Source organism: Cibotium barometz, chromosome 48 (genome assembly GCF_041138505.1).
Source record: "Cibotium barometz isolate CiBa-2024 chromosome 48, ASM4113850v1, whole genome shotgun sequence".
NCBI lineage: Eukaryota > Viridiplantae > Streptophyta > Polypodiopsida > Cyatheales > Cibotiaceae > Cibotium > Cibotium barometz.
The window spans coordinates 22,135,916-22,149,202 of NC_141093.1; the positions used below are offsets into that span (position 1 = coordinate 22,135,916).

The 13,287-nt window shown below is 42.5% G+C and overlaps 1 protein-coding gene across 1 annotated transcript; it reads right to left on the reverse strand.

Annotated features, from left to right (window-relative positions):
- Positions 1 to 400: 400 nt before the first annotated feature.
- LOC147610965 (polyphenol oxidase I, chloroplastic-like) lies at positions 401 to 2,680 on the reverse strand. The gene is made up of 2 exons (XM_086785124.1): positions 1,760 to 2,680; positions 401 to 1,637 (listed from the first exon to the last, which is right to left on the reverse strand). The coding sequence occupies exons 1-2, from the start codon at positions 2,554 to 2,556 to the stop codon at positions 782 to 784; spliced, it is 1,653 nt and encodes a 550-aa protein (XP_086641250.1). The 5' UTR covers positions 2,557 to 2,680; the 3' UTR covers positions 401 to 781.
- Positions 2,681 to 13,287: the final 10,607 nt, after the last annotated feature.

A 13,287-nucleotide genomic window follows, 5' to 3' on the forward strand; every position in this document is an offset into this window, starting at 1 on the left:
GCCATCCATGGAGATGACGCTTATAAGCGCATCCACAGGAGAGGAGCTAGCCTTGAGGCAAGTTGGGGTGGCATCAAAAGAGGAACACGCCTTGCACCACCAAAAAAGTGCATCAAGGGGCACACATCATTCAATGTTTTATGCTTGAATCCATCGCCTACATGCTTTTTATGATGCTCTTTGTGATGATTAATGGAAATCACATATACAAGTAGTATGAGTAGTTTCTAAGGTGTAACTAATTAACGGGAACTCATTGTGGGAGCTTGAATTTCAAAGTTCCAAAAGAAGAGAGAGAAGTTTTTTAAACGTTTGCGAGAGTCCAAAATGACATATCAAATTAAGTACAAATATGAGATCATTAAGTGTCTTGAGCTAGTCACTAGATCCAAACTAAATATAAAGAGAAAAATTCCGTAGTTAATAACTAGTGGATACATAGGTTTGAATGAGGGTCGTCGAAAAAAAAAACACTCGAACTAAACTAAATTAAAAAAGAGAATTTCCTACTAATCAATTGAATAAGGGTGTGGTGTTTCAAGCTTGCAAAAGTATTGAATGAGGGCCCCCACCACTAAACCACTAAAAAATGTTCATTTGCTTGCTATAACCCTGAAAGTTGCGACGCGGATTAGCTTAAGCCTTAGACGCGCAGCATGTAAGCAAAATTTCGGCTGCAAATCTTGAAAAATTATAAAAAAGCTGACGATACTCGTTTTTGATTGACTTTCTGCTGGCCGTGGTGATGACAAGCGCTTGTCCTCATCATCGATCGTGACGGTTACTCGTATTGGATTTGCAAGCCCTTTATTGTGACTTTCTCCTGGCCCTTCACCACGATGGTGATGACAAGCTTGTCCTCATTCTGTATGCCGATGCGCTTGAGGTTATCTCCGATCTCGAATTTCACGTTGGTGAAAAGGTGGTTGTGTTTGCTCGTCGAGGGTATGATGTTGAAGGTGCCCACGTACTCAGCGCTGCTCGTGTCGGTGTTGGCGTTAGCGTCCGGCAGGTTGACGAACACCACCAGCTGCATGAAGCTATCCCTCGTCAAATCCACACCTTGGATCACCAGCACTTGCACTTCCTCTGTATGACGAGGTTTGTTACCGGGCGCCCGCTCCACAAGTGCCGTGAGCTTATCTCCCAGGTCAACGGTGCCGTTTTGAGGCGAAGCTCCGATTTCCGGAACACCGTTGGCGGCAGCGGCAGCTACTGCGCTGCCGTTAGAAACCGGCAGCGGCGAGTAGTTCAGCCATTGCTCATCCGTCCTCACCTTTTCGTAACTCACGCCCAGCTTCTGGTTGTCGAGGGCATCTCGGACTTTCACTTTGACTAGATTCGCATTCTCGTCGTAGAAGAGAAACTCCGCGTCCAGGAAGTCGGGATCGGAGTGGTCCTTTCGCCGGGTGCCTGGGATATCGAACCTCCACACATCCCACAGCCTGTCCACGTTGCTGTGGTGAGCAAAGAAGATGGGGTCGCGGGCGGCAGTGGTAAAGGTGCCCATGTCCTCCGACAGCGGCTTGATATTTGGGTCGCCCGTCCAATAGTGGATGGCGTCGTGCACGGTGAACTCGACGCTGCCACTAACTGGAGCGCTGAGTACTGTGGAGCTGGTAAGGTTCATGCCAAGTCTGTGCATAAAGAAACAGGGCGGTTAGATCGGTATTAATCCTATGGTTTTATGAGTCACAACAACATGAGATTATATGATCAGATGATTGAATATTGCGAGGCGCCGCAGTTCATGAAGTACCTGTACGCGCCCCCCATGAAGAGGTCGGCCGTGCTGGGCGTGACCACTGCCTTGTACATGGCGTTGAGGTTCTCATTGACCACCACGGAGTTGTTGGTGCTGTTGTCATTCACGTTGAGCCTGACCAGCGTCGGAGGAAGGTTTTCCTGGTTGCGCTTGGCGTCGTAGAGCGCAGTGCCATTGCGAACGAACATGGCCGGCATCACGTTGCCACCATCTCGCTGGTCGTCCCAGTTCCAGAAGACCAGAGAGAAATCCGGGTCGTTGAGTAGGCTGCCCAGAATGCGCTCGTGGAAGTAGAGGTACCAGCGGTGCCAAGGCAGAAAGAGCCAGGAGAAGTGAATCTGCAAAGGCATGTCACCGGCAGCTCCACCCTGCGTGTAGGCGCCGTTGCAGAAGGCGCAATGGATATTAGCCTGTGCCCCCAAGCTACGAGGATCGTCAGCTGGCAACGCTTTCATGAGTTCGTAGGCCTTGTTGTACTTGGCTATGTACTCCTCGCTGGCTCGGTGGGCGGGCCTGCGGACATGCTTCCTCACGGGAGGGTACGCCTCGAAGGAGAAGTCCACCGCTTTGTGCGATGGCACAGAAAGGCAGCAGTTGAGTTTCACAGTCTGCCGCGGATTGGTCAGCGACGTATCGCTTGCAAGCTGGCACTGGCGTAGGTCTGGCGCCCGAATAGGGGCCGCCTGCCCACGCTTTACAACAACCGTACTCAGCAGCACAGCCTGTAGAAGTAGCAGCAGCGGCAAGAGATGGATCGGGCGCTGATGGGAGAAACGCAGCTGACATACCATAATTGCGTATTTCCAACCCACTAGGAAGCTTAGGGATGAGGATATGTACTATGCATGCAAGTAAGTGATAGCTAGTAGGCTTTTGGGAAGGAAGAGAGCGAGCTTTTGCGGATTCCCAACTGCGTGGAATTATACAACACTGGGTCTGAACTACTCGCAGCTTTATAGTTATATACCTGCAGATGAGATATCTCTACACTTTCGTCTCGAGACTGCTTCCCTGCACGCTAAGGTTCCAAAGTCACCTCAGGGCGGTATCGAGACTGCTTCCTGCACGCGCTCTAAGGTTCCAAAGTCACCTCAGGGCGGTTTCTTACTTCCCACTCCTCCTAATTTGTCTTAACTCTACTCGCAATTCAACGCGCTTACCGTGAACAGAACTCTTCTCCATTTTGACGATTTCCAATCTAATATTTCGAGCATTTCAGCCGGTGGGCAAAGAAACCTGACGGCAAAAGATTAACGGTCGCCCTTTATTGTATGACTTTCTACTTGATTGATGTAGCATATATAGCGCTATATATATATAGCGCTATATATGCTAGCGCTAGATCACACCTACGCTTTGCCACACTCGTAGCGTCAAAACAAAAATTGTTGCTATAAAAAAAAAATTACTAGTGGACAGACCACCTCCAAAATTCAAATTTTACTTCAATCTTCTTCCTTCTCCTAAATTAGTGTCACATGGAAGTTTTGTGAAACTTTTTCTTAAGATAATATAGAGAAGAGAAGTGGGGACTTGCTAACACTTTTTCTATAGGTAAAAGTGTTGCACATTCACTTATACCTTTGCCCGTGCACCCCATGCACTTACACCCATATGTCCACATCCATCTACATGCACACACATTCACCCGTGCTCACAAATACCTTATTCGTGCACCCCATGCACTTACACCCATATGTCCACATCCATCTACATGCACACACATTCACCCGTGCTCACAAATACCTTATTCGTGCATGCACACATTCATTGACACGTATGTAAATACTCATTCACACATACACATTCATTCACATGCACGTAAGCATTCGCCCCTACATTCACTCATGCACACGCACCTCACACGTACACCTATATTTGCACCCTATTCATACCCACACATGTACAACCAGATCATGCTCCCTTTTTCACACACGTCCTCTACTCGCCCATCAAATGTGCAAACACACCTGGCCGCGTGTATGCCCCCCCTCCTTTTCTTACTAGAGCTAGTCTTTCCACTACTCCTAATTCCCTCAACGCTAACTGCAATTCAATGCACTTAGCATTCCCTTATGCATGAACAAAAATCATCATCGTTTGATGTTTTCCCAATGCATACATCTAATATTTCCAAGATTTTGATCAATTCAGCTGGTGTACAACAGAACCTAATAGCAAAATAAGAACCTCCCTTTATTGTATTTCTTCTAGGACTAGGATTCGAAATACCATGTTGAAATTTTTGCTTGCCTTAACTTAATGGCCAAGATTTTTGAGAATATTAGGTATACAACAGATTGATGTGTACACTTTAGAAAATATTAGATATATTTATGCTTGCCTTGAGCTTATTGGCTAAGGTATTTGAAAATATTAGCTATAAAACCGATTGATGTGTACATTTTAGAAAATAAAACTAGCCATGGCTAAGGCTTCTTTAAATTTGTCTTTCGTAAACAAAAGTATGTCTACCTTTTTCTAACACTGCTTCATTTTTTTTCTCCTCACTTTCAACATCACAAGCATTATTGCCAACAAGCACTTGGTTCTGTGTTAGGTGTAATGTTCATAGTGTTGTTGCCAAGCAACTTGGTTTTGTGTCCACCCCTCCTCATTGCAACGCTACTCACAATTCAACATGCTTAGCATTCCCTCACTATTAAGGTTATAAGGGCCTAGCCACAAAGCGTTACTTATATATATACTTTGCAACACCCATAGTTCTTCCATTTGACCCTTACATATACACTTGACGGGAAGCTTATTCTCCCTAGATCACCTAGGGTCTTGGCCAAAGAAGAGCAGCAACATGTAAACAATTGCATCAGTGAGTTTCATACTCCCACTAACAAAGGATGAAGAGTTTAGTGGCTTGAGAGATCATGACTGGCATAGAAACCTATAGTCTCTACTACCAATATCCATTAAGCATTGCCTCACCGAGGATAGAAGAGCGACAATATTCAAGATCGGTGTAGTGGAAATAAATTGGAAGAAAAGATCTCCTGTAAACTTCATTGAAGTAGTTACAATGGCATAGAAATTCTTTCCAACGAGTGTTTTGACCATTCAATTGAACCTACTAGTTCATGTGGTTGACGAGATTGCTATAGCAGGTGTTGTCCATAGCCGATGGATGTTTTTCGTCGTCGTCGTGAGATTTATGAAGACACTAAAAGGTTTTTCTCATCAAAGAGCTCACCTTGAGGGTAGTATGGAGATGGGATGGCTTGTTCAATAATCTCTTTTTTACATAATAGAATTTCTTCGTACTTCTAAATCAGATATGCCACCACTATGGACACAAGAAGAGGATGATCAAACCATTGGGAAGAGCCTCAAAGAACAATGGATATGGCATTGTGAAAGAAGATCAATAACTTTTACATCCTAAACTCACATGTTGTGGAGAAATGCATGGAGAGGTATAACCTAGCAAAGAACGAAAGAGACCTAAATCGTTTAAATTTTAGAAAGAGTCGACAAGAAAAACATAGTGGCAAGGTTATAAGTGATGAGGAGGAGTAGCTTGCATATGGTTGTGATTACCATCATGTAAGTGATTTTTTATATGTACATAAGAAACTATAAGACAGTCTTGTATAAGTTTTCCTTTTTAAGCACTTTCGTCATGCGGTTGTCACTTTTGAGTGAAGTGAATAGATAAGAAGAAAACAACATTTGATTGCAATGTCAAGGCCAATTTCATGCAAGAAAGTGTTGTGCCTGTACAGTTGCAAGTACCAAGTTTTCTAACGTCGAAGAATGTTTAGATGCAAATCCATTGCATCTTTAATGACTTGGCACCCTGAGTTTCAAGAGAGATTCTAGGGAGGCCTCCTTGTGTGCTAAATCCAAGTGATTGGAGAAGGGCATGGGAAGTGGATCCAAGTTTTTTACCCCTCAAAATGAAGTGGCTATCCACCTTCCATCTACTCCCAAATTGGAGTTATCTTCTAGTAAATAATCTTCTTGAACCAATGCACATATTCAAGAACATAGCAAATATGCTTTGGAAAACCATCACAGGTACTACAGAGATCGAGGCACAAAGGGATGTCGATCTACAAGAGGTGGATCGCATGCAACACTTATGGAAACAAACAGACTTGATGGATTCTCCCTAGATCACCTAGGGTCTTGGACAAAGAAGAGAAACGACATGTAAATAATTAAATCAATGAGTTTGGTACTCCCACTAGTTTCATGCATTTCTTGAAGGGGGCATTCACAAAGGATGAAGAGCTTAGTAGCTTGAAGTCTCATGACTGGCATAGAATCTTACAGTTTGTGCTACCAATAGCCATGAAGGATTGCCTCACTGAGGATAGAAGAGTGACAATATAAAAGATTGGTGTAGTGGTATAGTAGATATCAAAGAAAGATATTAGAAGAAGTATATTGGAACCGACTCCTTTAAACTCCATTGAAGTAGTTACAATGGAAAATAAATTCTTTCCAACAAGTTTTTTTACCATTCAATCGCACCTACTAGTTCATGTGGTTGATGATGTTGCTACTATAGTAGGTGTTTTCCATAGTCGATGGATTTTTTTCCTCATGAGATTTATGAAGAAACTAAAAGGTTTTGCTTGTCAAAGTGATCATCTTGAGGGTAGTATGAAAATGGGATGGCTTGTTCAATAATCTCTTGTATACATAATATAATTTCTTAGTATGCCTTAACCAGATATGTCATGACTATGGACACAAGAAGAGGATGATTGACTCAGTAGGGAGAGCCTTAAAGATAAGGCCTTTAAAGAACAATGGATATGACATCGTGAAACAAGATCAAAATCTTTTGCATCTTGAATTCACATGCTATGGAGAAATGCATCAAGAGATATCACCTAGCAAATTACAAAAGAGACCCCGATCGTTTAAATTTTAGAAAGAGTTCACAAGTAAAACATAGTGGAAAGGTTATAAGTAACGAGGAGGAGTAGCTTGCATATGGTTGTGATTACCATGGAAGTAATTTTTTATATGTACACAAGAAACTATAAGACATAGCGTTGTATAATTTTTCCTTTTTAATATAATTTCATGATCTTCTTTTACTTGTAGTATCATAAATTTTAAGCACTTTCGTCATGCAGTTGTCACTTTTGAGTGAAGTGAATAGATAAGAAGAGAACAACATTTGATTGCGGTGTCAACCAATTTCATGCAAGAAAGTCGTTAAACTGCCAAGTGACCTAAATAATCAAGTTGGCATGCTTGATTACTGTGAAACAATACAAGACATTATCAAGGTTGGGTTCAGAAAGCTTTCTATGTTCATTTTTTATGTGAATTTGTTCAAGTTGGTGACTCAAGGACCACAAGAAACCATGCACATAGATAAGAGTGGATTTGTTCAAGTAGACTCCACGAAGATTAGGACAAACTAGAGGGACAGATTTGTGCTACCAGAGCATTGTAAGAAGGTCATCTTCAAGGCAGACTCGAGAGATCATAGGTGGTTGTTTGTAATCTAAATTGATCCACGTAGTAAGCAAATATTTGAAGATATGGAAATATCAGATGAAGTAGAGATTGAGGAACCCACTCAAGAAGTAGGAGACACAGATATTGATCTAGTTTAACAACTAGAAGAAGGGTCAAATGAAGATATAGTAATTGAACAACTGGAACTTGTACCAGAGGCAAACACAATGGCTAATCAGTAATTCAAAGAAGAAAGAGAAGAATAACTTTCAACACAACCACCTGCAATGCCAGAAATAGAAGAGGACAATACAAATGAACTACCTTCTACTCCTAGAACAAACCACGATCCACCCATTGACAAAGATGCAAATGGAGAGGTCTTTCTAAAAATAGATTTTTTTGGAGCCATGGATCTAGCTGAGGATGAGAGAGTCGATTTGGGCTATAACATCATATTTCTTTTCTATTTTGACAAGCAGTATACGTTTTTATTATAATTTTCTTGTTTGGGACCATTAATGCAAGCTTTGGCAGACACTTATCATAATTTCTTGTAAATATTTCAATATATATCTTTGTATTTGGCACCATCAATGCAAGCTTTGGCATACAAATATTGTCATATTAATTTCTTATAAATATTGCTACATATATCTTTGTATTTGTTTGAAAAGTAACTAAAACCTGGGTTGATTAGAACTATGAGAACTAAAAACACTTGAACTTTCCTAAAAAATCACACCAAAGTACAAAAAAAATTTGAAGCTTTTATCGACTTGAATATAGACGTTCTTCTCACGTGTATATAGAAGGCTATTTCGATGATCGTTTCGATGGTTATTCTGATAATGCGAGTACCATTGAAACTGACTGTCGAAGGCTAATTAATGTACACTTTGTTTTGTAAGATATTTTAAAAATAGGCATTAGTTACATGGTGGCATATAAAGAGATACTTTTATGAGACATTGTTTATAAGGTACAACCATTATCTATATGGCACAAGCCCTTGGGAGTTTAAAAGAGCATATTAAGGAGTTTGGGAAAATCCCATTACTTTGGGAATTTAAAAGAGCATATTAAGGAGTTTGGGAAAATCCCATTACTTTGGGAATTTTCTTTTCAATTTACTTCTTGCTGTATCTTGAGCATACCAATTCCAAAGTTGTCTCATAATGTGGATTTAGAACCTACTCCTCAAGAGCTTTCTAACGATATTTCACATGAGGGGGTTTTGAAAAAATCTTAAAAGGGTTCATTGTGCCCCCCTTTTTGATCCTGCAAACTGGGAATTGGGATTTTCCCAAATTCCCTAATATGGTCTTTTAAAGATATTCCTTAAAGAAAATATAAATTAAAGATTTTATTAATGTATGGTTGTATATTCATAACAGTTTTTAGTTCACTTCTTTTGGTAAATGAGAGACCCTAGTAGTTAATGTACACTTCGTTCGAGACATTAAAAAAAGGCATTACTTACATGGTGGCATGGTGGCATGTCACTAATGCTATATTCTAATAATGTGGTGAAATTCAAATAGAGTGAAAAAAACGATCGTGACGGTTACTCCTTCTGGCGATACTCGTTTTTGATTGACTTTCTGCTGGCCGTGGTGATGACAAGCGCTTGTCCTCATCATCGATCGTGACGGTTACTCGTATTGGATTTGCAAGCCCTTTATTGTGACTTTCTCCTGGCCCTTCACCACGATGGTGATGACAAGCTTGTCCTCATTCTGTATGCCGATGCGCTTGAGGTTATCTCCGATCTCGAATTTCACGTTGGTGAAAAGGTGGTTGTGTTTGCTCGCCGAGGGTATGATGTTGAAGGTGCCCACGTACTCAGCGCTGCTCGTGTCGGTGTTGGCATTAGCGTCCGGCAGGTTGACGAACACCACCAGCTGCATGAAGCTATCCCTCGTCAAATCCACACCTTGGATCACCAGCACTTGCACTTCCTCTCTATGACGAGGTTTGTTACCGGGCGCCCGCTCCACAAGTGCCGTGAGCTTATCTCCCAGGTCAACGGTGCCGTTTTGAGGTGAAGCTCCGATTTTCGGAACACCGTTGGCGGCAGCGGCAGCTACTGCGCTGCCGTTAGAAACCGGCAGCGGCGAGTAGTTCAGCCATTTCAGCCGGTGGGCAAAGAAACCTGACGGCAAAAGACTAACGGTCGCTATGACTTTCTGCTTGATTGATGTAGCATATAACGCTTTGCCACACTTGTAGAGTCAAAACAAAAATTGTTGCTTTTAAAAAAAACAATTTACTACTGGACAGACCCGTCTCCAACCTCCAAAATTCAAATTTTACTTCAATCTTCTTTCTTCGAATTTACATGGAAGTTTTGTGAAACTTTTTCTTAAGATAATATAGAGAAGAGAAGTGGGGACTTGCTAACACTTTTTCTATAGGTAAAAGTGTTGCACATTCACTTAAACATTTGCCCGTGCACCCCATGCACTTACACCCATATGTCCACATCCATCTACATGCACACACATTCACCCGTGCTCACAAATACCTTATTCGTGCATGCACACATTCATTGACACGTATGTAAATACTCATTCACACATACACATTCATTCACATGCACGTTGTCGTGATGTGGGCGGTATCGCTGGGAAAGTGCAAAACTTCTGGCTGTGAGAGTAGTTTTTAAATCCCAACAAGGAAACAAAACATATATCTCTTCAAGGAGAACCACCAGCTGAGGCTGGAACCATAATATTTACATACCAAATCTCGGCAAGACATATGAGTTGTACCAAAAACCATCATAAGCATCATGGTTCAAACCAAAATCCAAGGTTGATAACATTATAACCTGTCATAAAACTCAAAACATCAAACCCCAGAAAAACATCTCATAGGTTTTTGCTTTCCAGAAAATCAACTCATGGCATATACATCCAAGACTCATGGCCAACCATCATATGGTTCCCAAAACCCAAGAAAAACCATAACATTGTGACCCCATGATCTCTGAAAGACATAGATCTTTGGGTCAGCCAAGCACCATCATAAACATCATTGACTGTCTGCAACAGTCCATAGACCAAAACCATGCTAAATTGTTCTTCCAAATCCGCAGATTTACCATCAACCTCTACCACATGTTGTCATAGACAACCTCCACAGCAGGTTCACCATAATTGGCACATAAAAAAAAACTACAAAACCATCATGTAGATCCCCGACTATTCCGATTCTGCAGAATATTGTACCTGCAGATCCTTGGGCTTCTCCATTTACCTGTATGCCTATAGCAGCAAGATCTTCCTAATCCTGTGCTTTGTCCTCTACCACATGCAGAGCCCCCCAGTCAACCTTCTCTTGCTTCTTTGCAATTCCAGCACACCTGTGTTTTCTCCTTCATGCCTTCATTGTTCTCACAAGGTATACATGATCTCCTGCATAGTCATTCCCTCAGGCCTGATATGTATATTTGTGATAGAAAGCCTCAAGTTGCCAATGATGATGCTAATAAGAGACCCCAGCCATGAGTTGTTCACTTCAGCTTTATCAGTTCCTGAAAATTTGGCATCCAGCAAGGCTAATTCAGCTTCCTTGATTTTGCGCTTTTTGGCTTCTTGCATGCTGGAATCATCACCACTATATTCCACATTTGTTTGGGGTCGCTAACACAAAGATACGATCAAGTAACACAATTACAGGTTCCTTGCCTAGCTTTCTCCAAGGTACCTTCAGTTTCACTGATCCTAAAAATCCTGCTTTAACTTTAATGGGAAGCTTCAGAGCATTAAGTGCTTCTGGCTTGAGCTGCATATTCGTAAGCTCCACATTTCCTTAGAAACTCCATGCTCAGTTGATCTTGTAGCCTTTAATGGCTGTTGACCTGCTTGTACTTGGGTAGAATTCTGTGAACTTCAGATGTTAGCCTTTGTGAAGCACCACCACTTTGTACAAGTTTTTACCACACCTCCCCATCTGAACTTGCTACCCGAAGCCACCTTTTGTGCCAGCCAGTCTTCACGGCTACGCTCCACACTCCCAGTGCCTTCGCCGTCCACAGCTGGCGCCCTCCAGCCTCTTCGCTGCACTTCCGAAGGGAGGCCCCAACCTCTACACGATGGCCATACCAACTCAATCGTCCCACTGGCTAACCCTCACGGCCAGTCCTTCCTGCGCCTGGCTGCACTTCAGAAGGGGGGGCAGCCTCTACACGATTATCGCACACTCAAAGGCGATTCTGCCCGCTGCTCCTTCCTCTGCAATGCCTGCCGTTGCGCCTGAGAACTCCCTCCTCTCCTCTCCACACGGTGAACATACCACCCCCCGCGTCCTCTCTCCCTCTACGGCGCCTTCCCGCTGCACCTCAGCTTCTACATGGCGAGTTGGCAGCCCATAAGGCCTTTCATGTGGCCTCCTACAAATTGGCCATGTGCATCATATTTTTTTTATTTATTTATTACTTCAAAATAATGGCCACCACTTACAATAGCCTCTCCTTCTCCTTGTGCTTCAGGTCATCACACCACGCCCACAATTGAGCTCATATTCATAGGGAGTGCTTGGTCTTTTGCTAGTAGACCTTGGTGACTACACATATTAACTGCTCCAACACATGCCACTGTATCTGAGTGGATACCTTCCATATCTGTCCTTGCTGCTCAGGGCCCAGATTCCACATAAGTTGTTCCATGAACATGCTTTCACTGCATAGACGTGCCATAGCACGACATCCACCCCCTCTAAACCTGCACATCCTCTGGTATGTGCCACACAGGTCGTGGAATTCAGTGTCCATGCATTATTTGCACACCAACATTGGTATATGTACAAGCATCCAACTAGGCGTCTTAAACCCTGTCAAACCTGACCCAGTTGGTATCACCCTAGTAAATATGAAACAGTAGAAGAATATACATAGTGCCACTCACAAGGGGTTATCCTTTGTTGAAACATAGCATGACATCTTAACCTACCCCCCTAGCCTGCAAGATATTTATATCTTAGCAATCACATTCTGAATGTTTCTGCTTTCCCACTTGGATCAAATACCAATCGCTTTTGGCATATGTGCCATATCCTTTGCTCATATGAAGCCCTATCCTCACTTAGATTCCCTGCATATGCATAATTACCCTCATCATTCAAAGTAGGATGCTCTTCAAAATAATTTCCTTCAAAATTTTCCTCAGGCCATGTTTGAAGCCTTTGCACCACATATTGTATGGCCACACCAAGTAACAACTGCATTAACAGCATGGAACACACACTTGGTAACATCCCATCCAAATCTACCTTGCCCAGATCCAGCTCACCCACTGACAAACATTCATTCTTCTCATCCAAAGACGGAAAAGCATGTATTCCGATTCTGCAGAATATTGTACCTGCAGATCCTTGGGCTTCTCCATTTACCTGTATGCCTATAGCAGCAAGATCTTCCTAATCCTGTGCTTTGTCCTCTACCACATGCAGAGCCCCCAGTCAACCTTCTCTTGCTTCTTTGCAATTCCAGCACACCTGTGTTTTCTCCTTCATGCCTTCATTGTTCTCACAAGGTATACATGATCTCCTGCATAGTCATTCCCTCAGGCCTGATATGTATATTTGTGATAGAAAGCCTCAAGTTGCCAATGATGGTGCTAATAAGAGACCCCAGCCATGAGTTGTTCACTTCAGCTTTATCAGTTCCTGAAAATTTGGCATCCAGCAAGGCTAATTCAGCTTCCTTGATTTTGCGCTTTTTGGCTTCTTGCATGCTGGAATCATCACCACTATATTCCACATTTGTTTGGGGTTCCGCTAACACAAAGATACGATCAAGTAACACAATTACAGGTTCCTTGCCTAGCTTTCTCCAAGGTACCTTCAGTTTCACTGATCCTAAAAATCCTGCTTTAACTTTAATGGGAAGCTTCAGAGCATTAAGTGCTTCTGGCTTGAGCTGCATATTCGTAAGCTCCACATTTCCTTAGAAACTCCATGCTCAGTTGATCTTGTAGCCTTTAATGGCTGTTGACCTGCTTGTACTTGGGTAGAATTCTGTGAACTTCAGATGTTAGCCTTTGTGAAGCACCACCACTTTGTACAAGTTTTTACCACACCTC

Bases quoted from the DNA above. Each gene is read 5' to 3' on its own strand.
- LOC147610965 (XM_086785124.1), bottom strand. From the start codon at position 2,556: ATGGTATGTCAGCTGCGTTTCTCCCATCAGCGCCCGATCCATCTCTTG. The intron at 1,638-1,759 runs GTACTTCATGAA...CTTTATGCACAG, and splicing joins TTCATGGGGGGCGCGTACAG to ACTTGGCATGAACCTTACCA.